This window comes from Chrysemys picta, chromosome 7 (genome assembly GCF_011386835.1).
Source record: "Chrysemys picta bellii isolate R12L10 chromosome 7, ASM1138683v2, whole genome shotgun sequence".
Taxonomy (NCBI): domain Eukaryota; kingdom Metazoa; phylum Chordata; order Testudines; family Emydidae; genus Chrysemys; species Chrysemys picta.
This window is the reverse complement of record NC_088797.1, coordinates 110,631,897-110,656,984: the sequence shown is the minus strand read 5'-3', so window position 1 is coordinate 110,656,984 and position 25,088 is coordinate 110,631,897. Positions and strand designations below refer to the sequence as shown.

Genomic DNA, 25,088 nt, shown 5'->3' with positions numbered 1-25,088 from the left:
CAGGCAGGGAAAAGGGTAAAACAGTCCCAGGAAGTTTTTATGTATCAGCTAAACATACGAAGAGAGGTAGCGTGATAGAAATAAGAATGTCCTATTAGAATATGCTCTGCAGCAAATCTCTAAGGCCTGGTCTACACTACGACTTTAATTCGGATTTATCAGCTTTAATTCGAATTAACCCTGTAACCGTCCACACAACGACGCTAGTTAATTCGATGTAAAGGGCCCTTTAAATCGATTTCTGTACTCCACCCCAACGAGCGGAGTAGTGCCAAAATCGATTTTAACGATTCGAATTAGGGTTAGTGTGGCCGCAATTCGATGGTATTGGCCTCCGGGAGCTATCCCACAGTGCATCATTGTGACCGCTCTGGACAGCAATCTGAACTCGGATGCACTGGCCAGGTAGACAGGAAAAGCCCCACGAACATTTGAATTTCATTTCCTGTTTGCACAGCGTGGAGAGCACAGGTGACCACAGATACCTCATCAGCACAGGTAACCATGCAGGCTGATAATCGAAAAAGAGCACCAGCATGGACCGTGAGGGAGGTACTGGATCTGATCGCTGTATGGGGAGAGGATTCAGTGCTTGCAGAACTTCGTTCTAAAAGACGAAATGCAAAAATTTTTGAAAAAATCTCCAAGGGCATGATGGAGAGAGGCCACAATAGGGACTCAGATCAGTGCCGCGTGAAAGTCAAGGAGCTCAGACAAGCCTATCAGAAAACAAAGGAGGCAAACGGTCGCTCTGGGTCAGAGCCGCGGACATGCCGCTTCTACGCCGAGCTGCATGCAATTCTAGGCGGGGCTGCCACCACTAACCCACCTGTGTTCGTGGATTCTGGGTCGGGGATAGTCTCGACGCCTGAGGATTCTGCCGATGGGGTAGAGGAGGAGGAGGAGGAAGATGAGCTTGCAGAGAGCACACAGCACTCCATTCTCCCCAACAGCCAGGATCTTTTTATCACCCCGACTGAAGTACCCTCCCAAGCCTCCCAAGCCAGTACCCAAGACTCTGACCCCATGGAAGGCACCTCAGGTGAGTTTACCTTTTAAAATATAAAACTTGTTTTAAAAGCAAACGGTTTTTAATGATTACTTTGCCTGACTTTGCATTCGTGGTCAGTTCAGCTACTGGAAAAGTCTGTAGCTACTGGAAAAGTCTGTTAACGTGTCTGGGGATGGAGCGGAAATCCTCCAGGGACATCTCAATGAAGCTCTCCTGGAGGTACTCCGAAAGCCTTGCCAGAAGGTTTCTGGGCAGTGCATCTTTATTCCCTCCTCCATGGTAGGACACTTGACCACGCCATGCTTGCAGCAAGTAATCTGGTATCATTGCCTGACAAAGCCTGGCAGCGTATGGTCCCGGTGTTTGCTGGCATTCAAGCAACATCCGTTCTTTATCTTGTTGTGTAATCCTCAGGAGAGTGATATCACTCCTGGTAACCTGGTTGAAATACGGGAACTTAATTAAGGGGACAGAGGTGGCCATTCCTACTGGGCTGTTTGCCTGTGGCGGAAAATAAATCCTTCCCTGCAGTTAGCCAAGCGCAGATGGGAAATTGGCCCTCAGTTTTTCGCGTTTGGCTAGCAGGGATCTTCCCTGATACCAGCCACGCGGTGGGGGGAGGGGTACTGTGATCATCCCAGAGAATTCATGGCGAGGGGGGGGGCGGCGGTGGGGGGGGTTTAGTTTGGTGCCTGTAGGGATCTTCCCTGATACCAGCCACGCGGTGGGGGGAGGGGTACCGTGATCATCCCAGAGAATTCATGGCGAGGGGGGGGGGGGGGCGGCGGTGGGGGGGGGTTAGTTTGGTGCCTGTAGGGATCTTCCCTGATACCAGCCACGCGGTGGGGGGGAGGGGTACCGTGGTTAGTTTGTTTTCTGGTGCTGCTGAATGTTAACAGAAAAACCGCAGCACTCTACTTGCCTGAAGGGGCCCAGACAAGCCCCCCCCACACTCCCCCCCCCCCAACTGGCTGAGATTGGCCAGGCTTCTGCAGCACTCTACAAGCTATGCTTGGTATGTGGGAAAGTAGGGCGCAGAAGCTGTAAGAGAATGGCTTACCATGGCCGCAGAATGAAGCGGTGTGCATCAGAGAAGCTTTAAAAACCAGTTTCATGGCTGGCCAGGCTACAGTGTGAAATATCTGTTTGTTTCTCCTTCATGAAAACCCTCCCCCTTTACTGACTGATTTTCTGTAAGGAACCCACCCTGCCCCTTCCCCCAGCTTTCTTTCAAACCAAATAAAGTCACTATCATTTAAAAATCATTTATTCTTTATTAATAGATTAGAAAAAGAGGGAGGGAACCCGGGTGGTATTTGGGAGGAGGATTACTGGGAAGGAAAAAGCCACAAAGACATGGCTTACCATGCAAGCAGAATTCTGTTGCCCAGACCTGTGATCTCTAGCAGCAAAGCCACAGGCACTCAGCATTAAGAGGCAAAATGCGACCTTGCACAGAAATCACATGTGCTATGTAATGTGAACAGTGTTGGTCACCGTGAAAGAGTATAAGCATTGTTCTGCAAAATGTAGCTTTTAAAACAATTCTCTCTTTTTTCCCCTCCCTACAGCAGCTGCAAATTCCTCAAGCCTCCCTCCTCCATCCCGAAGGTTATCACAGATAAGGCGTCGTAAGAAGAAGACGCGAGAAGAGATGTTTTCGGAAATTATGGAATCCAGCAGAAGTGACAGAGCTCATCTGAATGAGTGGAAGGAAACAGTTTCAAAGTATAGGAAAGAAGTCAGTGAACGTGAGGAGAGGAGGGACCAACGTGAGGACATGAGGGACCAACGTGAGGAGAGGAGAGACCAACGTGAGGAGAGGAGAGACGCTCGAGATGAGAGGTGGCGTCAGGAAGACCAGAGGATGAAGGAAGCAACGCTGGGGCTGCTCCAGCGTCTGGTGGAGGTTCAGGAACGGCTGCTGGAAAACAGACTGCCGCTTCAGCCCCTGTTCCACCCTCCCCCCTCCCCATGTTCCGTATCCTCCTCACCCAGACGTGTAAGAACGCGGGGGGGGGGGGGAGGCTCCGTACACCTTCCCATTCCACCCCAGTAGACAGCCCAAGCAAAAGGCTGTCATTTTTTTAACCTTTTCTTTGTGGCTTTTTCCTTCCCAGTAATCCTCCTCCCAAATACCACCCGGGTTCCCTCCCTCTTTTTCTAATCTATTAATAAAGAATAAATGATTTTTAAATGATAGTGACTTTATTTGGTTTGAAAGAAAGCTGGGGGAAGGGGCAGGGTGGGTTCCTTACAGAAAATCAGTCAGTAAAGGGGGAGGGTTTTCATGAAGGAGAAACAAACAGATATTTCACACTGTAGCCTGGCCAGCCATGAAACTGGTTTTTAAAGCTTCTCTGATGCACACCGCTTCATGGTGTGCTCTTCTAATCGCCCTGGTGTCTGGCTGCGCGTAATCAGCAGCCAGGCGATTAGCCTCAGCCTCCCACCCCGCCATAAAGGTCTCCCCCTTACTTTCACAGAGATTGTGGAGCACACAGCAAGCAGAAATAACAATGGGGAGATTTCTTTGGCTGAGGTCAGAGCGAGTCAATAATGAACGCCAGCGACCTTTTAAACGGCCAAATGCACATTCTACCACCATTCTGCACTTGCTTAGCCTGTAGTTAAACAGCTCCTGACTCCTGTCCAGGCTGCCTGTGTATGGCTTCATGAGCCATGGCATTAAGGGGTAGGCTGGGTCCCCAAGAATAACTATGGGCATTTCAACATCCCCAACGGTTATTTTCTGGTCCGGAAAGTAAGTCCCTTGCTGCAGCCCTTTAAACAGAGTTGTGTTCCTGAAGACGCGAGCGTCATGAACCCTTCCCGCCCAGCCCGCATTGATGTTGGTGAAACGTCCCTTGTGATCCACAAGTGCTTGCAGCACCATTGAAAAGTACCTCTTGCGGTTTATGTACTCGGTGGCTTGGTGCTCCGGTGCCAAGATAGGGATATGGGTTCTGTCTATCGCCCCACCACAGTTAGGGAATCCCATTGCAGCAAAACCATCCACTATAGCCTGCACATTTCCCAGAGTCACAAACTTTCGTAGCAGCACCTGAGTGATTGCTTTGGCTACTTGCATCACAGCAGCCCCCACAGTAGATTTTCCCACTCCAAATTGATTCCCGACTGACCGGTAGCTGTCTGGCATTGCAAGCTTCCACAGGGCTATCGCCACGCGCTTCTCAACTGTGAGGGCTGCTCTCATCTTGGTATTCTGGCGTTTCAAGGCAGGGGACAGCAAGTCACAAAGTTCCATGAAAGTGCCCTTACGCATGCGAAAGTTCTGCAGCCACTGGGAATCGTCCCAGACCTGCAACACTATGCGGTCCCACCAGTCTGTGCTTGTTTCCCTTGCCCAGAATCGGCGTTCCATGTTTAGAATCTGCCCCATTAACAACATGATCTCCAAAGCACCGGGGCCTGTGGTTTCACTGAATTCTGTATCCGTGTCCGTGTCCATGTCCTCATCATGCTTGTCGCTGCGCTGCCGCTGCCTCCTCTCCTCGTTTTTCTGGTCCTGGCTGAGCATAAACTCCACGAGAACGCGCGAGGTGTTTACAATATTCATAAGTGCTGTCTTGAGCTCAGCGGGCTCCATGCTTGCCGTGGTATGGAGTCTGCAGTGTTCACCCACCCAGGAAAAAAGGCGCGAAAATGGTTGTCTGCCGTCCGTTGCTTTCATGCAGGGAGGGAGGAAGGGAGGGAGGGAGGAAGGAAGTGAGGCTGTACCCAGAACCACCTGCGACGATGTTTTTTGTCCCATCAGGCACTGGGATCTTAACCCACAATCCCAATGGGCGCGGGAGACTGCGGGAACTATGGGATAGCTATGGAATTGCTACCCACAGTGCAACGGTGCAGAAATCGACGCTAGCCCCAGTACTTGGACGCACACCACCGAATTAATGTGCTAGTGTGGCCGCATTCATTTCGACTTTATACAACCTGTTTCTCAAATCCGAATTATCTAAATTCGGATTAATCCCATAGTGTAGACATACCCTTAGTTTGAACAACTTTAACATTCGCAGGGAGACCAACTAAATAATTTAAATCCCCAAACACAACAGTGTGGGATATCTGAATATATCACACCATACTCCCAGTCAACAAGTTGAAGTTTTATACAAAAATAAACTAAATTAGTCCCCTCCCCCCGGAAGATTGAGGCTACCAGGTCACAAATGCTAATATTAGGTATCGATATGAAAAAAAAAAATCAATGATTCATTTGTGTGAGAATGATAAAGATTTGCTGATATGGGTGCAATCAAAAATGCAGATTTAAGAACTAAAACCAGGACCAAAATAAAAAGATAAACTAGTTTATATCATGTCAAAAAAGTACAATAAAATGCATTTTGTTGCATATTAATTCCACTTAACATCTGTGACAAAGTTCCTCCTCTATCTTGGTGGGTCCTGCGCTTATTGGCAGATTTTCTTGCCTCAGAGATTCACCATGTGGGTTGGGGAACAGCCCAGAGACCTTCCCCTCTGGAAGAACCCACAGTCCAGGTCAATTGGGAGGTTTGGGGGGAACCCGGGCCCGCCCTCTACTCCGGGTTCCAGCCCAGGGCCCTGTGGACTGCAGCTGTCTATAGTGCCTCCTGTAACAGCTGCATGACAGCTACAACTCCCTGGGCTACTTCTCCATGGCCTCCTCCAAACACCTTCCTTATTCTCGCCACAGGACCTTTCTCCTGGTGTCTGATAATTGTGCTCCTCAGTCCTTCAGCAGCACACCCTCTCACTCTCAGCTCCTTGCGCCTCTTGCTCCCAGCTCCTCACACTCACACCACAAACTGAAGAGAGCTCCTTTTTAAAACCCAGGTGCCCTGATTAGCCTGCCTTAATTGATTCTAGCAGCTTCTTCTTAATTGGCTCCAGGTGTCCTAATTAGCCTGCCTGTCTTAACTTAAGCAGGTTCCTGATTATTCTAGTGCAGCCCCTGCTCTGGTCACTCAGGGAACAGAAAACTACTCATCCAGTGACCAGTATATTTACCCTCTACCAGACTCCTGTACCCCACTGGTCTGGGTCTGTCACACATCATATTCAATTCTATTAACACCAGAGGGTTTGATTCTACTTTGACATCATACCATACTGGCTATAAATTTTTACATCTCAATGTTGTATCATTAGTGCTTTAAATCATATTTAATATTAACTTCTATCATATAATATATTGTATTGACCATAAGTCCAGTAATACAGTGGAACATGTTTATAATAAATTGTTATATTCAAACTTCACTTATGATAGTCAATGTCCCAGATTGTTTTAATGCATGTCAGTCACTTTCACTTTTCTTATAGAAGCTTCACTTTATTTATTATCATTAATTTATATTACCAGGGCACTTAGGAGTAATGGTCCAGGACCCCATTGTGCAAGGCACTGTACATAAACAAAACAAAAAGATGGTTCCTGCCCCAAAGAACTTATGATCAGGGTAACTGTGTAGTTTTTACTCCTATATAGTCTGGTCACTACCTATTCCTGCTGTATCTTGGGATACAGCAATTATCACTTACCAGATGGAATGTAACATTAACCATAACAATTAAGGGGATCATACTTTCTTTCTCTTCTGCTTTGGATGTAAAGAAGAAAGTGGGAAGACAAGTCTATACTACCCATAAAGGGAAAGGAAAGGAGGAAATCTCTGGCTTCTAGTCTAGATAGAGTTTTCCCTGGGGTCAGTGAAATTATGGCTTTCAAAGTGCCTCCCCAGTATTCTGTGTACCTGGCAGCTCACCATGCTCCTGGGGGTCCTAGAGGGAAACTTTTGCAACATGTGCCCCCACTTTATTGGAACTCTGCTGATGTTGGAGTTAATTGTGTGTATGTGGGTGGGGGAGGGTGGGATAACTTAGAGGTTCTTGCATGCTATCACACTAACATTATGCCCGTTTACTAGTCAGACTGAATTACAGTATGTGGTCATTTTTAATTTCTTCAGTTTTGGTGGCTTTGAACAGTAATGCTCACTTCTTCGGTTGATGCAGTGTAAGCTATATATTTTCAACAAAGAGGACACTGATAAAAGCAACTCCTGGAATATATTTGAAAAATGTAAATCTTTGGTGTTTTTCTTGTAGCTGGTAATAATTCTTTATACCCACAAGGAAATAAATGTGGAATGACTTCACAGTTTGGCCAAATATTTTTATTTCCCGTTTCTCACTAAATAAATGACTGAACCAAACTTCAGTACTCCTATGAATCCGTATAGGCTTCAAGACTGTTACAAGCTTTAAATTGATTTTTAATTAGCTATGATAGCTAAGCCTTATAGTACCACAATTTTATATACAGTAACTCCTCACTTAAAGTCATCCTGGTTAACACTGTTTCGATGTTAAATTGCTGATCAGTTAGGGTACATGCTTGTTTAAAGTTGTGCAATGCTCCCTTCTAACATCGTTTGGCAGCCACCTGCTTTGTCCACTGCTTGCAGGAAGAGCAGCCTGTTGTAGCTAGCTGGTGGAGGCTTGGAACCAGGGTGGACAGGCAGCCCCCCTATCAGCTCCCCACTCCCCTGAGATCCCTGTGCTGCAGCCACCCAGCAGGCTAGCAATTGCAGCTGTCCCTCCCCCCCCCACTGCCATGTGCTGCTCCTGCCCTCTGCCTTGGAGCTGCTCCCAGAGACTCCTGCTTGCTGTGCGGGGGGGGGGAGGGACGGGGTAATGTCAGGGTGTCTCCCTCCCCCCTGCTCCTACACCCCGCTTACCCCTTCTCCATATAGAGCAGGGTGGGGACACGGATGGAGAGAGTCAGCAGCTACTCTCTCAACTTCCTCATCCACTTAAAAAGACAATGCACTTAAGAGTGGGTCAGCTTACTTAAAGGGGCAGTGTGCATTTCTCTCTCTCTCCCACAAACAAGGTGTGGGTCTGTCTGTCTGCTATGCTATCTCCCCTCCCCTTCATTCCTGCTGCCTTGCAGAGTGAGAGGCTACATTAACAACATGTTAACCCCTGAGGGCTCAGCCGAGTGCTAGTTCATCATTTAGCACAGGGGTTCTCAAACTGGGGGTTGGGGGTCATGAGATTATTACATGGGGGGGTCGCGAGCTGTCAGCCTCCATCCCAAACCCTGCTTTGCCTCCAGCATTTATAATGGTGTTAAATATATAAAAAGTATTTTTAATTTATATGGGGGGGGGGTTACACTAAGAGGCTTGCCATGTAAAAGGGGTCACCAGTACAAAAGTTTGAGAACCACTGATAGCAGCAAGGTATTCCCTGGGAAATATCCCACCCTCTAACTTCACCACCTCAACCAAACTTCACAATCATCATAGCTGTGAACAGTATTAAATTGTTTGTTTAAAAACGTGTACTGTGTGTATATCTATATAATATACAGTTTTTTGTCTGGTGAAAAAAATTTCACTGGAACCTAATCCCCCCATTTACATTAATTCTTATGGGGAAATTGGATTCGCTTAACATCGTTTCTCGTAAAGTCGCATTTTTCAGGAACATAACTACAACCTTAAGTGAGGAGTTACTGTATAGCCTAAGAAACAAACTCGCAGCGGTATGTAACAATTATTGGATGAAACCAAAGCATACAATCTCTCTCAGGTTTGCTTGCCATTACAGTCTGTAGTCTGCCCCAGTGAGAGGGGGGTAGATGATGACTGGCAGTAGCCACTGAGGCAAGGTGGGTTTAGAGGGTTGGGAGTTCCCCAGGGAGGGGAGACCCAGAGAGCGGAGGTACTGCTGGGGCAGAACCCCGAGGTAAAGGGCACCAGGGTCCAGCGGCAAGCAAGACACCTGGCCAGCAGAGGGCGCTCCACGACTGGAAAGAGCTAATTCCCAGACAACCAGCAGGAGGCACCACATCAGAGAGTCATCGCTTCGCTACAAATGGGTTATATACTTATGAAGGTGTTTTATAACAAATGATTTTGAGTTCTTCATTTTGGAACACTAAATTTCCCTGAGTTTGCCCACCACAGATCAAATATTTGAAGACAGACTGCTGGTCTTTAATCAAGAAAGTTGTTTGAATGTTTTTTGTACAGTTCTGTAATAACATTCCTATTAGTTTTATAACTAAAGTTTATAGAGCAAATTACTACTTACTTTTTAATTTGATTTCTCTTGCCTAGGTTGGGACAAAAACAGAGAACTGAAATATCCTGACTGAGGTAAAATTTCAAAGCTACCTTCAGAAGAAAACAATGTAGTTGTCCAAATATGCTCATGTCTTCTTTTTAAAGTTGTAGTCTTGTAGTCCATCTTTGTGTGGAATGTTGGTGTAGAGGGCTTCTACATCCATAGTGGCCAGGATGGTGTTTTGTGGAGGATCACCAATGGATTGTAGTTTCCTCAGAAAGTCAGTGGTGTCTCGAAGATAGCTAGGAGTGCTGGTAGCGTAGGGCCTGAGGAGAGAGTCTACATAGCCACACAATCCTGCCCTCAAGGTGCCAATGCCTGAGATGATGGAGTGTCCAGGATTTCCAGGTTTATGGATCTTGGGTAGCAGATAGAATACCCCTGGTTGGAGTTCTAGGGGTGTGTCTGTGCATATTTGTTCCTGTGCTTTTTCAGGGAGTTTCTTGAGCAAATAGTGTAGTTTCTTTTGGTAACCCTCAGTGGGATCAGAGAGTAATGGCCTGTAGAATGTGGTGTTAGAGAGCTGCCTAGAAGCCTCTCGTTCATATTCCGACCTATTCATGATGACGACAGCATCTCCTTTGACATCATAATCAAAAAGGCTGACAGAGTTGTGCCTGAGGCTGTGGATGACGTTGTGTTCTGCACGGTTGAGGTTATGGGGCAAGTGATGCTGCTTTTCCACAATTTCAGCCCGTGCACTTTGGCAAAAGTACTCTATATAGAAGTCCAATCTGTTGTTTCAACCTTCAGGAGGAGTCCACACAGAATCCTTCTTTTTGTAGTGTTGGTAGGAAGGTTTCTGTGGATTAGTGTGCTGTTCAGAGGTGTGTTGGAAACATTCCTTGAGTCAGAGACGTCAAAAGTAGGATTCCAGGTCACCACAGAACTGTATCATGTTTGTGGGGGTTGAGGGGCAGAAAGAGAGGCCCCGAGACAGGACAGACTCTTCAGCTGGGCTAAGAATATAGCTGGATAAATTAACAATATTGTTAAGGCCACTACTGTTGTGGTCCCTTGTGGCATGTAGTAGTTTACAAAGGAAAAAGTACACTAAATTATCTAGAGAAGCAAAATGTGTGTTATAAATGGCTTGTCTAGTTTTTGTAAAGTCCAGCAACGAGGAAGTTTGTGCTAGACTTTACAAAAACTAGACAAGCCATTTACCAATGTCTCCATCTGTATGTGGGGGGAAAGGTGAAGGATAAGATCTTAAAAGGAAAAAACTCACAACCAATGTCTCCTCAGCTGTAGTCACTTAGCACTAAAACTGGTTAAACGAAGAGTTAAAGATGATGGCCACTACACAGCAATGCATCTAAAGACTGGGGAGAGCAGAGGATGGACAAAAACGTGATGGTCTGAATAAGGAGGGTGAAAAGTTTTTGTATTGATTGGTCTTGGCCTTCACTGTGACCAGTGAAGACAGGAAGAACGAGGATACAGACTAACACAACTACCCCTCTGATAGAAGACAGGAAGAAACTGCACAGAAAACTGACATTAAAAAAAAAAAATCAGTTATTTTTATCACAAATTGTAAGTAAGGGCTAAAAGGATACAGTATAGAATTACCTTATATACCAATCCCATTAATCTTAGTTTTTCTAAAACATCAGAAATGTATTGACTATCAGATGTTTTCTGAACAGCATGAATATAAAAGGTCAGATATAAAAATTAGAACTTGTGTTGGAGCACAAACTTTTTCTTAGTTCTATTATTCTAAAATATAAACCACGTATTTTAAGCATTTCATAATAAATCAACCCTTAAATTTAACTTCTTAAATAGTAACCCATGACTTTTTTGGGGTGGAGGATGGGGATTAACGAAGTAGCATGTTTAAATATTTTTAGAAGGGGCGGTCAAGGGAAGAAAATAGTTGTCCAGACAGAAAACCAGGGTGAGGAATGAATGTGCTTGTGACCATTGAAGGTTTGGCAAAACATGTAAGCTGTGCCTGCTCTGAAAGCTAGTTTGACTGGTGCACTTTAGAAGGCTGATGGCAAATCTATGGCACAGCACTGTCAATGCTAGTAACAGGTGTCTTGCACAAAGTTCTGAACCTGAAATGAGGTGATGAGACAAAGCGAGGGAAAGACAGGGCAAAACTACTATAAAGAAGCAACATAGTGGCCTGGGAAGAGGACACGTAGGAAGGCTTGTAAAAGGGGGAAAAGCAAACTAATGAGGGTAACAAAGAGATAACAAAAACTGACTACGATTTGCTGAATCCCAAAAATCTATTTAACAGCTATGCTTAATAAAGATTTGCCAACATCACAACCATTTGGAACTTCATAAGATCATTTACTGTAGTCCTACTTTCATCCCATGGCGATTGGGGGAGGTTCCAGATGACTGGAAAAAGGCTAATGTAGTGCCCATCTTTAAAAAAGGGAAGAAGGAGGATCCGGGGAACTACAGGCCAGTCAGCCTCACCTCAGTCCCTGGAAAAATCATGGAGCAGGTCCTCAAGGAATCAATTATGAAACATTTAGAGGAGAGGAAAGTGATCAGGAACAGTCAGCATGGATTCACGAAGGGGAAGTCGTGCCTGACTAACCTAATTGCCTTCTATGATGAGATAACTGGCTCTGTGGATGAGGGGAAAGCAGTGTATGTGTTATTCCTTGACTTTAGCAAAGCTTTTGATACGGTCTCCCACAGTATTCTTGCCGCCAAGTTAAAGAAGTATGGGCTGGATGAATGGACTGTAAGGTGGATAGAAAGCTGGCTAGATCGTCGGGCTCAACGGGTAGTGATCAATGGCTCCATGTCTAGTTGGCAGCCGGTTTCAAGCGGAGTGCCCCAAGGGTCGGTCCTGGGGCCGGTTTTGTTTAATATCTTTATTAATGATCTGGAGGATGGTGTGGACTGCACTCTCAGCAAGTTTGCAGATGACACTAAACTAGGAGGCGTGGTAGATACACTAGAGGGTAGGGATCGGATACAGAGGGACCTAGACAAATTAGAAGATTGGGCCGAAAAAAACCTGATGAGGTTCAACAAGGACAAGTGCAGAGTCCTGCACTTAGGACGGAAGAATCCCATGCACTGCTACAGACTAGGGACCGAATGGCTAGGTAGCAGTTCTGCAGAAAAGGACCTAGGGGTCACAGTGGACGAGAAGCTGGATATGAGTCAACAGTGTGCTCTTGTTGCCAAGAAGGCTAACGGCATTTTGGGCTGTATAAGTAGGGGCATTGCCAGCAGATCGAGGGACGTGATCGTTCCCCTTCATTCGACATTGGTGAGGCCTCATCTGGAATACTGTGTCCAGTTTTGGGCCCCACACTACAAGAAGGATGTGGAAAAATTGGAAAGAGTCCAGCGGAGGGCAACAAAAATGATTAGGGGTCTGGAGCACATGACTTATGAGGAGAGGCTGAGGGAACTGGGATTGTTTAGTCTCCAGAAGAGAAGAATGAGGGGGGATTTGATAGCAGCCTTCAACTACCTGAAGGGGGGTTCCAAAGAGGATGGAGCTCGGCTGTTCTCAGTGGTGGCAGATGACAGAACAAGGAGCAATGGTCTCAAGTTGCAGTGGGGGAGGTCCAGGTTGGATATCAGGAAAAACTATTTCACTAGGAGGGTGGTGAAACACTGGAATGCGTTACCTAGGGAGGTGGTGGAGTCTCCTTCCTTGGAGGTTTTTAAGGCCCGGCTTGACAAAGCCCTGGCTGGGATGATTTAGCTGGGAATTGGTCCTGCTTTGAGCAGGGGGTTGGACTAGATGACCTCTTGAGGTCCCTTCCAACTCTGATATTCTATGATTCTATGATCCCCAATCTTGGTATTTTTGTAAGGTTCTCATTTCAGTGCAGAGAGAACTTCATGTACAAACTCTTACTTGACATTGCAACTTTCTGTTTTAAGAGCATTGCATTTTCGCCAAGTAAACACCAAAGAGTACCACAAGAGAGTATAATCACTGATATGCTTATTTCTACTCATCGAATAATTCTTAGCTATTCTGCTAATATTTATATGGCAAATTGCTATGCATTGTACCACACCATCAATCTTGCTCTTGTCTAGACAGACTGAAGGGGCACCAAAGGCACAAAAAGCTTTAGCAGTGATAAAGAGCTGAATGCTTTTTATATAGTCTTAGTGGGGAAAATAGGATGGTTCTCTTTACAGAATTGTATTTTTTCCTAGAGAGTTCTCTGTTCTTCCCCTGTCACTTACTATATCTCGAAGGAAATAATATTTTAATTCATGTTTAAGAATTGATGGCAATACCTCAAGACTGAATTAAGTAATAAAGGAAGGAAGTATAAAATGAGGGGGAAGACTATTTTAATATAGGTACTTGCTGCAGCTAATACAGATTAAAAATTCAAAACAAATTCAAACTCACATAAGGTTTTGTTTTGCTTTGAATTTTTTTTTCTCAAAATGGAAGAAGCTGCATCCTACTGGATTGACTTGTGGAAATTGTTTCAGAATAGAGAATTTCAAGAATCCTTTGGCCTCAGATATACAACCCCTTTTATTTAACTTCATCTAATTGAAGACATCTGTAAGTGGTGCCACACAAAATTTAATTCAAGCTTCGAAATGTCAATAAAAAATGTCTGTAAGAAAGAATACTAGCATAAACCTAGCAGGAAAGCGTACATCAGCATCTATGTAGCCATACAAAATTAGAAATATAATGGAAATCTGCTGCCTGACTTGACGAGGTGATAAAAGCCCTTTTCCTATAAAGTCTAATGAGCTCTATTAGTCTTCAGCTTGCAGGAATGTAAAGGGGGTGGATTCAGCAGAGAAAAGTAACAAACTCTCCACACATGGCTTCATTCAAACTGCAACATATCAAATTACTGGTGTAATTACTATAACCTGACAATTTCATTACCATCATGTGGTTGTTAACTCTTTAAGACATACAACAAAGATAGTACCACATTTTTGTTTCCCAGTATTTGTTCTGGAAATGAAATAATCTCAATCATCATTCCAAACTGTGAACTCCTCTCTCAATTCTTAGTCACTAGTCCTGGATTCCTCTTTAGAACAAAAGCAGATAAGATTAAAACGTGATGTGTTCACTTAATTTTCCTTTATTTCACAATAAACCAGTTTTTACAAACAAACTGCCAAAACGGTAGAAAATCTTTCTGAAAATATTTCTTAATGTTGAGTTTTTTGCTCATTTCTAATTTACTTGTATTGACATAATAACCCAAAGTATGACATGAGATGTTATGCATAGCCTCTTTCCCCGAGCCCACCCTCTCTCCTCCAGTATTCTTCCATGGTTTTAATTCTTAAAAGAAAAAGGGATATTAAACAAACTGAGGCTGACAGATTAGCCATTTTCCAGAAACCTGCTAGTGAACTTACTTTAAACCAGCAGAAGAGCCATGTAACAAGCATGCATTTAGGAACCAGCTAGGGGACTAGCTGTCAGGCTGTGCTAAAAACTTCTGCCAGCAATGAGAGCAAAGGAACAGAAAATTGGTGGTCACATATAATCATAAGCATGTGAGCACAGTAAAGATCTTAGAGCCCGTTAGGCCCTGTAAACTATTGTGCTTTCAACATCTTGTGAAAATTTTCACTTACACAAAGATTTTCCTGGTAACAGCCATCCTGGTTTGGCATGCAGGCACCAACATTAAAAGAGTGGATCTTGAAAAGGTTAAAGTCTTATTGTACGATGTCACAACAATGGATTGAGATGACCGGAATAAAACAATCATGCTAGCCAAACTTCTGCAAAGCCAACTGATGCAATAACCAATTTACCATTTGCATCCCTTTTAAGTAAAAATGAGGATGACCTATTTTAAAAAAAGATCTCTTTCACAGATCTAGTGAGCAACAGCAACCTTATTACATGGTGTGTGCCCAAAAGTGGCTAAGGGCTGTGCACTGGAGATGGACTCTTAAGAAAGGCAGAGAAAGGAGTTTGTTGATGGCTGAGGAAGTTAATTGCAACATAGAACCGAACGGGCATATTCCTCAATTATTAAATTTATTTTTTGTTTATCTTGGATTTGTACTGTAGTAACAGAGTCAGAGAATCAGTTAAAAGCATAAAGACACTGCAACTGATAAACATTAACATAATCAATTTAAAATAAGACACACAGCTCCTCACTTGTTAAACCATCCTTTTGTATGGACAAACACTCACTGAGGCTTGGTACCATTAACATATGATATTACTGTAGAACATGTTTCATAATTAGTATATAAAGTAAGCCTGGTCTTTAGAATACCAGGTGTCCTAAGTAGCACTGAATGATAAATGTCCTGTGTGGGGGCGGGGGAAATCAGATTAACACAATGAAAACTTTAGAATTTTACTTAACTTCTGCCCCTTTAGTCCCCCTCAAAATATTCCCAGAGACCTTGCTGGACTGACAATGAAGTTGATGTTGCTGGAATGCAGGGACAGAAGGCCCGACCCACTACAATGTTTGAGGGGCACTAATGATGCCTTTAATCATTTGATAACTTTCTCTCCCAGACTATGGATAGATTCTGCATTAGTGGGTATTACTAAAGAGAAGAGGGAAAAGATAGCATGGCATCCTAAGATAGTTATAACTTTCAATCGGACACCTGGCCATTATTAAAAAAGTAAAAAAAAAAAAAAATCCAACCACAATTTTTTAAAATTAACTTAAATCAATCAGAAATGTAGACATTTTATTACCTTTCATGACCTGATTCTACAATCCTGAAGAGCTTTGCTTGACCAAGGGCTACCGGGTTTTGCCTCAATGTATGCAATCCCCAATACTAAAATATAGGTGTATTGTGTATACCAGAGTCAATGGGTGTGTTTATCAAAAGAGCCTGAAGGAGTTAACTCCCACGGAAATTCAAAGGAAGAATGTGCCTCTCCCATACGCTCCTTTGAAAATCTCAGCCTATGCCCCTTACAGATAATCCTCTTATTGGAATACCTAGATAATGATCTGGTAGAAGTACAGTTTACAGAAGATTGAAGAAACCAAGATACCCTGGCATTAAACAATTACAAAGTTTAGAATTAGGATTAAATTCATACCTCAAGTGGAGAATCGCAGAGGAATCTTGTGAACTGCATTGGAGGGATTTAACAGAAGCACAGTCCCCAGAGAATGGTCAGAACAAACAGAACACACAAAACAGAAACAAGAGAATGTTAGCACTGAAGTTAAATTTTCTCTATTAATTTGAATACACTGAAATCTATGCAGTTTTCCAAAACAAATCATTGAAAAATATACCACTGTATGTCTTATTTACCACTACTGGAAAATAAAACTTGAACTAATTTTACAAACACATTTGAAATCTTCTGTCAAATACAAAACCCAGGAGAAAATACAAAATTGCCAGAAGGGACTAAGGAAAGTTACATTAAATTATAGTTTATTTTATTCTAAATCCATGCCCTGCACAAGCTCAAAGTTCCTCTTCCCACCCCCATATCTTTTGCTCCTCCATCCTCCTCACTAGTGGTGCGGCTTTTCCTATCATCCTTATCACTAAAGCACCTTTTTTTTGGCCTTCCTGTTTGGTGGAAGAGATTGGTTAAATCTTAACTTTTACAAGCAGAACATCATAGTCATAAATGTGCCTCTCAGTTCCATGAAAGCCAATTTCCGGAAAGTGCAAGTGTTATCAAAACTAGAGTTTTTGTTCAACATATACTGATGTGCCACAAACAGTTTGACGTAAAAGAAGAAACTCAGACGGATTGTGATCATGTTCAAGATTTCAAAAAAAGACTGCAAATGTACAATAATGTAATTTACCTAATGCCATTTATCTTCTAAATAAAGCAGCATAACTTTTACTTATTTTGCACAACAGGTATTTGTCAATATTTTAAAGATACTACAGGTATCAGTTTATCCCAAAATGATTTTTTAAAATATAATCAATTTATTTAACAGATAGCGTTATGTTGCCCAGTTTGATTCACTCCTCCCCTAATGAACTTACTATGATGTATGTAGGCAAAGGATGAAGGAGTATATGTACGGTATATCAATAAACAGACTTCCCACAGCAAATGATCTTTCTTAGAACAGAATAAGGTAGAAAAATGCCAGCATTGTCAACATGTAAACTACACTGGCATTGTTGACTTTAGGCCAAAGTGCTATACATATCCTAAATAAACCCTTACTTATGAAAGTGAGTGTTTGTACAGTCAAACTGCTGTAAAACAGATCACTTAAAAATTGACTCTAGCCCCTTGAAGCTGCATAAATCTGCAATACACTAATTGGAGAATCAGTGAAGTACAAACTGAGTAGTCAGTCATAACCCTGCATTATGGTATATGAGAAAAGACTGATTCTACAGTAAATTAATCAAGAGCTCAACAGAAATAAAATTTAAGATCTTTCCTAGGGCACTAATTTTGTTTACATTTTCTCCCAAACACATAATATCATGTTAACCTACAAATGAATGGTAAATATTTAGACATGTGCTTTAAGGAATGTCTATAAACAGCTGCTGAGGACAAGGGAACTGTGTGTTGTCTATAATTAGCCCTTTCAGATATGCTCACAAGGATTGGTTCAACACCCTGAGTAATTCTGAGTTTTATTGCAGAGGCATGGGAAAATGTATGGTTGTAATATTCCAATTCTACTTCTGGATTCTGAAAAAAAGCACATGTTTTATGTTTTCCATAGAGCCATTCAAAGTTGAGGCACACAGGCTAGAAAGAGAGCAGAGATTTATAAATTCCTACATTGCTTGTCCGTTTTCCATGACCTTGATATCAATCATTATAGCCAATAGTTTTAGAAGGTTCTGGCACCAGAAAAAAAAAAACACAACAACAACATGTGTTGTTAATTTTGATGTCAGAAGACCCCCAATAGTTCTTAATCTGTAACTCTAGCTTTATGGTGCAAGTTATACCCTATGGGTCAGTAAGCTGAGCCAAAGACACTTTTCAAACAGTTTTATCGATTAAGGCCCTGCTGTGCAATTCATTTGATTTTAGAAAACTTTTTTTTATCTTAATGTAAGACTTCGTTTCCACAGCCAAAACTGCCACTCGCCAGAGAGTATATGTTGCCACAGTTATCTAGATACTGTTTTTCAGAAATGCACTCTCGCTACCACAGCTACCCATATCATTAAAGATAAAAAAGTCAGCTTCCAAGAAAATATTGGAAACACAGAAGCAGCCTTTCTACTGGAGAAGTAATAACCTAGAATTATTTCACAGTCTTATGGGAAACTAACTATTCCAAGTCATCCACTTGATTTCTTATCTAATGATTGCACGTTACTTTCCTCATCTATTCATATCTGCTAAAGCTTTCATATTAAATGATATATCTATTCATTTAACTTTCCTGACATTTTACATAAGAAAGTCAATTATTTTAAAGAAGCAAGGAACTGATTGTTCCATAGAACCTGCAGACCTAAGATTTAATGAACTCCATATTTATAATTTCAGAAAAATCAACACAAACTGTTTAATATAATCCAGGCGCATAACCCACTGTAAGTAAATTTACAAAACTTAGTTTCCAATCTAAATGTAAACATTTAGATAACTTCTGTTTACCTTTCAGTTCCACATGATTTTCAGTTAACAGCAAACTATATAATAATTGCAATTAGGAAGTAGGCTTCACCAGATCAGTGTTTCAAATTCACCAAAAAAGAATGATAGTGAAGATATAGACAAATATTAACAAATAGCCCAAACAAACAAGCAAGCTCTCCATCAACATATTTTACATAAGAATATCTCTAAAACTAGCAGTGCCATGTTTTCTACTGTAATGGTAAATAAGTAATTCAATGATGGTGTAGTTTTTGGCAGCAGTGGGACTGGTGAGAGGCAGAAAGGTTGATGGAAGCCCACATCTGCTATTCACATTCATAAAAAATGCAATCTGACCAGCAAAACAAAAGGTATCTTTTTTGGGTTCAGAATTACCCAATTTGAAGAGGAGGTCTGAAGTTAGCCATGAATGCATAATTCAAGTTCATTCTCATATGCAAGACAAATACAAACACATTTCTAAAGTGCTGCCCCAAGTGCAGCAGGTAAGTGGCCACAGTGCCTGCATTTATTTAGCAGAAACCATTTATCAACAGTTATTTGCAAATATTACTGGACATCTTTTGGCAAGTGCAAACTTTTCTAATGTTAACCTCAGATAAATCAATAGCTTTCAGTCTTTTATACAGTAAACAATTATAAAATGAGTGCTACATTAATTTATCATAATCCAATTATTATTATAAATTGCCTACCACTACCAAAAAACTCTTGGGGAATTAATTTAAAACAAAATACAACTGAAAATAAAAAAAATAGATGAATATACTACCAAAAAGCCACATTAAGAAAGCAATACTTTAAAAAAGGTATAGAAAGAACATAGGGAAGTTTTTGTTTTAACCCAAAGAAACCAATAGTGAAGACAAATACATACTTCTAGAAAAATAAGATTTCTGAATTTTGGTGGGAAATTATGAGCTGTATCCGATGTTATGGGGAAATGACATCTACATCTAACAACATCTTTAAAAGCAAAATAGTAATCATAATGTATATAGCAGGTATGGGGAAAGGGTTAGCACTCAGTCTTGCTTCACGTTAATGATTGTATAGTGATTTGAGCTCTTCAAAGGGAAGGCAAAGTATATTTTTTGACAGTGTTAGTTGTTTGCTTATCTTTGCAATTCATTTTCAAAGACAGAGGCAGATTAATAGCTGCCATTTTCCCTTGGGGAAAAAAGAGTTATCTGTGAACTTAATCTTTGAACAGAGTTTTAACATTTTAAATGGAAGGTGCCAAACTCTCAGCCCTGAAAACTAATGTGATCTATCTTCACCCACAAAGACAGCCCACTGTCCACTTATCCGGTGGCTCCGGAATATTTTCATGAGTTCTTCCCTCTTCTTACATATTGCAGTTCTGCTTGATTTAGGGGGGCTGAACGTTGCACTGCAGGCTGCTTGCAGAAACTGGTGCACAGAGCTTTCAGAAGAAACAGCTTTTCTGCGGGCTTCCTGAAATTTTACGGACAGAAGATCCATCTAGTGAGCTTTTTCCTTCCTTCAAACTGTTTGCCAGTTCCCCCTGATGGCATTCTTCAGGTACTACAAACACACAGAGAGAGAAGACAACTCCATACAAGCCAAATGGAGGTTCCTCAGGATTCTCTCTGCGGGCCCATCTTTCCAGGCCAAATTTTTTATTCTTTTATCTTCCTCTCCCTCCAGACCTGCTGTAGTTGTAGCAGGGTGAGCATTATTGGGCAGGGTTTTCGGAGAACTGGGTAATTCCCAAATTTAAGTGCTACCGATTGGCAAGTAAAAAACAGACTAAAATCCCACAGACAGTAAGGACTTCATATGTGTTGATATAAATTCACCAGGCCTTTAAGGAACTATTTCACTCAGGTACAGAGAAAAGCCAACAAATTCCTTGTACAGGAACACTGTGGAAGGAAATGGCTGCTACGTACAGCTTTCAGCTATTGAAAGAGACCAGCCTGAATTCATAAAAAGAAATAATACAGGAACAGACCATGAAAAAAAAAAAATAAAAAAAAACCAACCTTAGACAAAAACCAGAAACATTTCCCCTTGGAGGTGACTAGCACAGGGTTTTAAGAACAGCTGGCATCCCTTATTGTACCTTTAGCGTGCAAACAAGGCCTAAAAACTGTTTTGGGTTTTTTTGGGTTTTTTTTAATCCTACTTGATATTCACCACCAAAGCATCAGGAATGTCAAGTCTGGTCTTCCCTGTTTTTCCTGGGAGACTCATCAGAACCTGTCTCAGGTGTTTAACCTGAGCTCTAATTTTCACTGAAGGAGCAGGACACTGAATTTTTAACAGAGACATCCTTTACCCAAAACATTTACCACCATAGTTAACTAGATTTCAACAAAAAACCCCACACCTTTTCCCAATAAGTTTTATAGTCTGACTAAAAATCCCTTCTCCCATCAGTTGCTCAGTATTTGCTCTCTGAACTCGTGAGATAATATTTCACTAACCTCCAGTTCCACAGTCTGCCAGGACAGACAACAAAACTTCCAATGCAAAAAAAGAAAAAAGCTTAGACATTTGCTTTCAGAAAATCTGTCAGGCAAATAAGGGGTATAAGCCCAATCTTTTTCCAACAATCAAAAACGAAGTGGCATGGGAGAGTAGTGTTTGGTAGCTGTCAGCAAATGCACTAATACACCAACTGACTGAGGAACAGTGTACGGTTCAACTATAGATGTATGAGGTAGCCTCAGTAGCCTTGATTGTTTAACAAACAAAAACAAAATAAAAACAACAACAAAAAACACCTTAAACTATAGGACTTTTGGCCACGCTCTCACAGGAAACTCAAGACACCCAAAGTAGAGAACCAGTGTATTGGGATACCTGGAAGACAAGATACATTAACTATGTCAAGTATCAAGGTATATCAACTTTTTTAATTGTTTTCTTACACAGATATATGGTTTCTAAAGAACTGAATGAATCCCTCAGCCGTACTGTGGACTTCTGACTTCATTTTCTGTATTGGTTCAACTGTCTTTTCAGGGAGGTAATGAAAAAACTGGAAAAATGAATAAACTATTTGACCACTTTGGTAATATTTTTTGCACCTTTTCAGACACTGAATCTTTTGTATGCTATTAAATTATTTTCTTCCAAGACAAATATTTAACTAAGCACAAGGTAAGGAGGCTGACCAACTACCTTAGCAGTGGAAACTGAGGGGCATACTATTTTTCCTCTATGAGCTTGTCATTATAAAATATCCCAAATAAGTTAAATAAGAATTCTTGCTTCAGTGGGTCTAACAGGGCAATAAAACTCATCATTTTGGCTTTTTTCTGAAAACTGCTTACAAGTTTTACGATCACGTATGGAAATGTTTTCTAACTTGTATAGATGTCACATTTTGTTTTGTTTGTCTTGCAGCTGTAAGTTTTTCTTAAAGACAAACAATGCTGTAAAGAAACTTAAAATCTAGACGTGACATTAACTAACAATGTCATTGTAGAAATAGCATGTGGCTAAATCTTAGAACAGCCACACTGATTACTACATATGATGGACAAAAAGGAGCAAGAAAAATATAAAAAAATATAAATGTCAATACAAATAAGACAAAACTACAGTACACCATATTAGTACAGTAAAACTAGACTCTTTAAAAACTACATTTAAACTATAAGTCCTCAAATCTTTTGAAGATAACCAATAGCGGAAAAGTCTTGAAGCAGGGATCTATCTACAGTGGCATAATACCACACAACAGTTTACAGAAGATACTTAGTTGTTAAAAATAATAATAATCATCATCATCATCATCATCATCACCACAAAAATTTGCACTCTCTAGCCAGAAATTTATTTACCTGGTTTTGAGATGGCACAAATGATAAATGAGTCTAATGGTGCCAAAAATAATGTACCTAAAAGCCAAGTGTCATTAAATGTTTTATAACATAAAAAGGTATTTGTCAATCTTTTCATTTACCTTAAAAGACAAATGAATAAGGACACTGGACTTGTAACCTGAAATTGCACCCACTCGTATATTTCAGTATGTTGAAAAATCTTCCTTTGTAAGTTTAATGACCGGCACCCCTTTCAAATGCAACCTGCTGGTCTTCTCATATCTGTATTATTACAGTAACAATGTTACTGCATTACTTCTGCTTAAATTTCTAGTGTCTAAAACGGGAAAACACTCACTCAATAAACAGTGAAATATTTCAGCTTTAGGTCCACACTAATCTTAATGGAGTTCTATATATGAATACCACACAAATTATACTTAGGCTTTAATTTATATCCCTGTAATTTTATGTTTATTAGCAATACAACCAAAGTCATTTTGGTTTCTACCATATCAGCATTGTCAGAGAGCATAATTTTCTTTCAACACATCACCAAGAGCATCAGGAAAAGCTACCTCTTTCTTTCAGATTTTAACATTACTAAAATAAAAAAAACAAAAACAAAAAACAATAATCATTCAATATTTATTCTACAGCTAAATCTACTGGATGCCTGGATGGGTACTTAAAACAGACACATACATACATACACGGTGTTTACAGTTGCAGTAATTAAGAATTAACAGTATTCTAGAACAGGGGACATTATCTTTAATCAAATAAGCAGTTGTTCAAAATGACTTTGCCGGTAAAATGAATTTCCACATCAAAAGACAACAACTAACATTTACGCTAAGTTATCGGAATTTAATATTGTTCATTTGTCAACTGTCATAAAATGGGATCATCCTTAGGCTTACTGGAAAAAGTAGGCATGTAATATAAGTGTTAACAACAACTGATCTGTTCATAGAAGAATTACTTGTTTAGTAAGATACAATTTCACACTTGTTAATGTTTATTTAACTTATTGAAGGTTAAGTTTTTAGCACACCGCACCAGAAATGAAACACAACTCCTGTCTTTTATTGTTAAGATGTTGAGGAAGGGATTGCATGAAGCATTTCTGATAGCTTTCCATTCATTTTTAGTGTCAGTATATATCCTCTTCAAAACACTTGTTTTGGCCTTTTCCTTTTGACAGTCACAATAAATGCAGTTCGCACTTACAGTGTAGTGCACCTTTCAAATATGAATTATTTAGTTTCAACCACCATGTAAAGTGGGGATGTATTTAACAGATGACACAGGCACAGAGATTTTTTCAGAGGTGCTGAGCACTCAAAACTCCAGCAGAATTCACTGAGAACTATAAGTGTTGAGCATCACAAGAGTCAGGTTCTAAGTGACCTGGCCTAAAATCATACATGAAGTCTGTGTCTAACTTTGTTGCTTTTCTCTGCATCCCCTCAATTCGTCTTTATCTAATAACCGGGTGTGTATACATCAAGGCCATGAGAAGGAACCTTCATTGCTGCAGTTCATATGGCTGATAGCTTGCCCAAGGCTGTTTCAGTGAACTGGAAATCAAAACCAATAAGCCACTGCAGCTAAGGAGTATGGTGATCCAAACAACTAAGTCGCTGCTAGTGGCCATAAGGGAGAGAGAGGAAGTCAACTGAGCAAACTACTGCTAAAGCTTCCCCTGCCAGGTGTGGAGGGAAAGAGAGAAGCCATTGTCCTAAGGTGGCTGGATCTCATAGGTCAAAGAGTGGTGGACAGAGCAGAAAGAGATGGTAAGGGGAGGAAAAAAAAAAAACCTCAGCTAACTAAAAGAAGGTAATTGTACACAATGCTGAAAGCTTGGCTGCCAGAGTCAGGAAAACTAGGATATTTGGTGTCTACATATTTCTTTAAGGCCAAGAAAAAAGTTTAAATTTTACCTCAAGCAAGAACTGGAATGGAGCTACCCACTCTTTTGTCCAAAGTAGTGAAAGGCCACATCATGAGAAGAAACTGCCACCTACGTTTCTGTAACTATTGTTCTTCTATGTGTTGCACATGTCCATTCCATTGTTGGTGTGTGTGCGCGCGCCTCATGCACAGCTACTGGAGAACTTTTTCTCCTCAGTGGTATCTGTTGGAGCAGCTCGAATGGTCTCTGGTGTCATGCACAACCTCATGGAGATAAGGGGACTGAGCTGCCCCAACCCTCCTCAGTTCCTTCTTACCAGATAGACTCCAATAGAGAAGGAAAGGAGAATGAGTCATAGAATGTACATGTGCAACACATCTCAAAGAACTATACCTTATGGAAAGGTAGGTGTCTCTTTCTTCTTCAAGTGATTGGACATATCCATTCCTGCCTCCAGGACACTGTACCACAGAAGTAGATAGCATAATGGAATAGGTCACCCAAATACCCGACGAGAACCTGCTTCAATAAAAGAAATAAATCCACTTCCAACTGTACACCCTGGTTCTCACTTACCACATTGGAACCTATATGGGATTTCAGACTACAACGTCTACTCAATGGGGCCCCCATCCTGAAAGAAATCTTTCC

The 25,088-nt window shown here is 41.3% G+C and overlaps 2 protein-coding genes across 18 annotated transcripts in view; one reads left to right on the top strand and one right to left on the bottom strand.

Annotated features, from left to right (window-relative positions):
* The window catches only part of ATE1 (arginyltransferase 1), a 154,728-nt gene that overhangs the window by 86,280 nt on the left and 43,360 nt on the right, over window positions 1–25,088 (bottom strand). For 14 of the 17 annotated variants that reach the window (XR_010589310.1, XR_010589311.1, XM_065552334.1 and 11 more), the window contains one exon: window positions 16,197–16,229. The exons of the other annotated variants lie outside the window; for them this stretch is intronic. Coding sequence is in view for 12 of the 14 variants with exons in the window: in XM_065552334.1 (XP_065408406.1) it covers window positions 16,197–16,229 (33 nt within the window). In the remaining 2 variants the exon portion in view is untranslated. The remainder of the gene's footprint in view (window positions 1–16,196; window positions 16,230–25,088) is intronic. 17 annotated transcript variants of the gene reach the window in all.
* On the top strand, window positions 124–3,218 carry LOC135972792 (myb/SANT-like DNA-binding domain-containing protein 2). Its single transcript, XM_065552330.1, has 2 exons — window positions 124–1,042; window positions 2,584–3,218. Exons 1-2 carry the CDS (start codon window positions 505–507, stop codon window positions 3,069–3,071), a joined length of 1,026 nt encoding a protein of 341 aa, XP_065408402.1. The 5' UTR covers window positions 124–504; the 3' UTR covers window positions 3,072–3,218.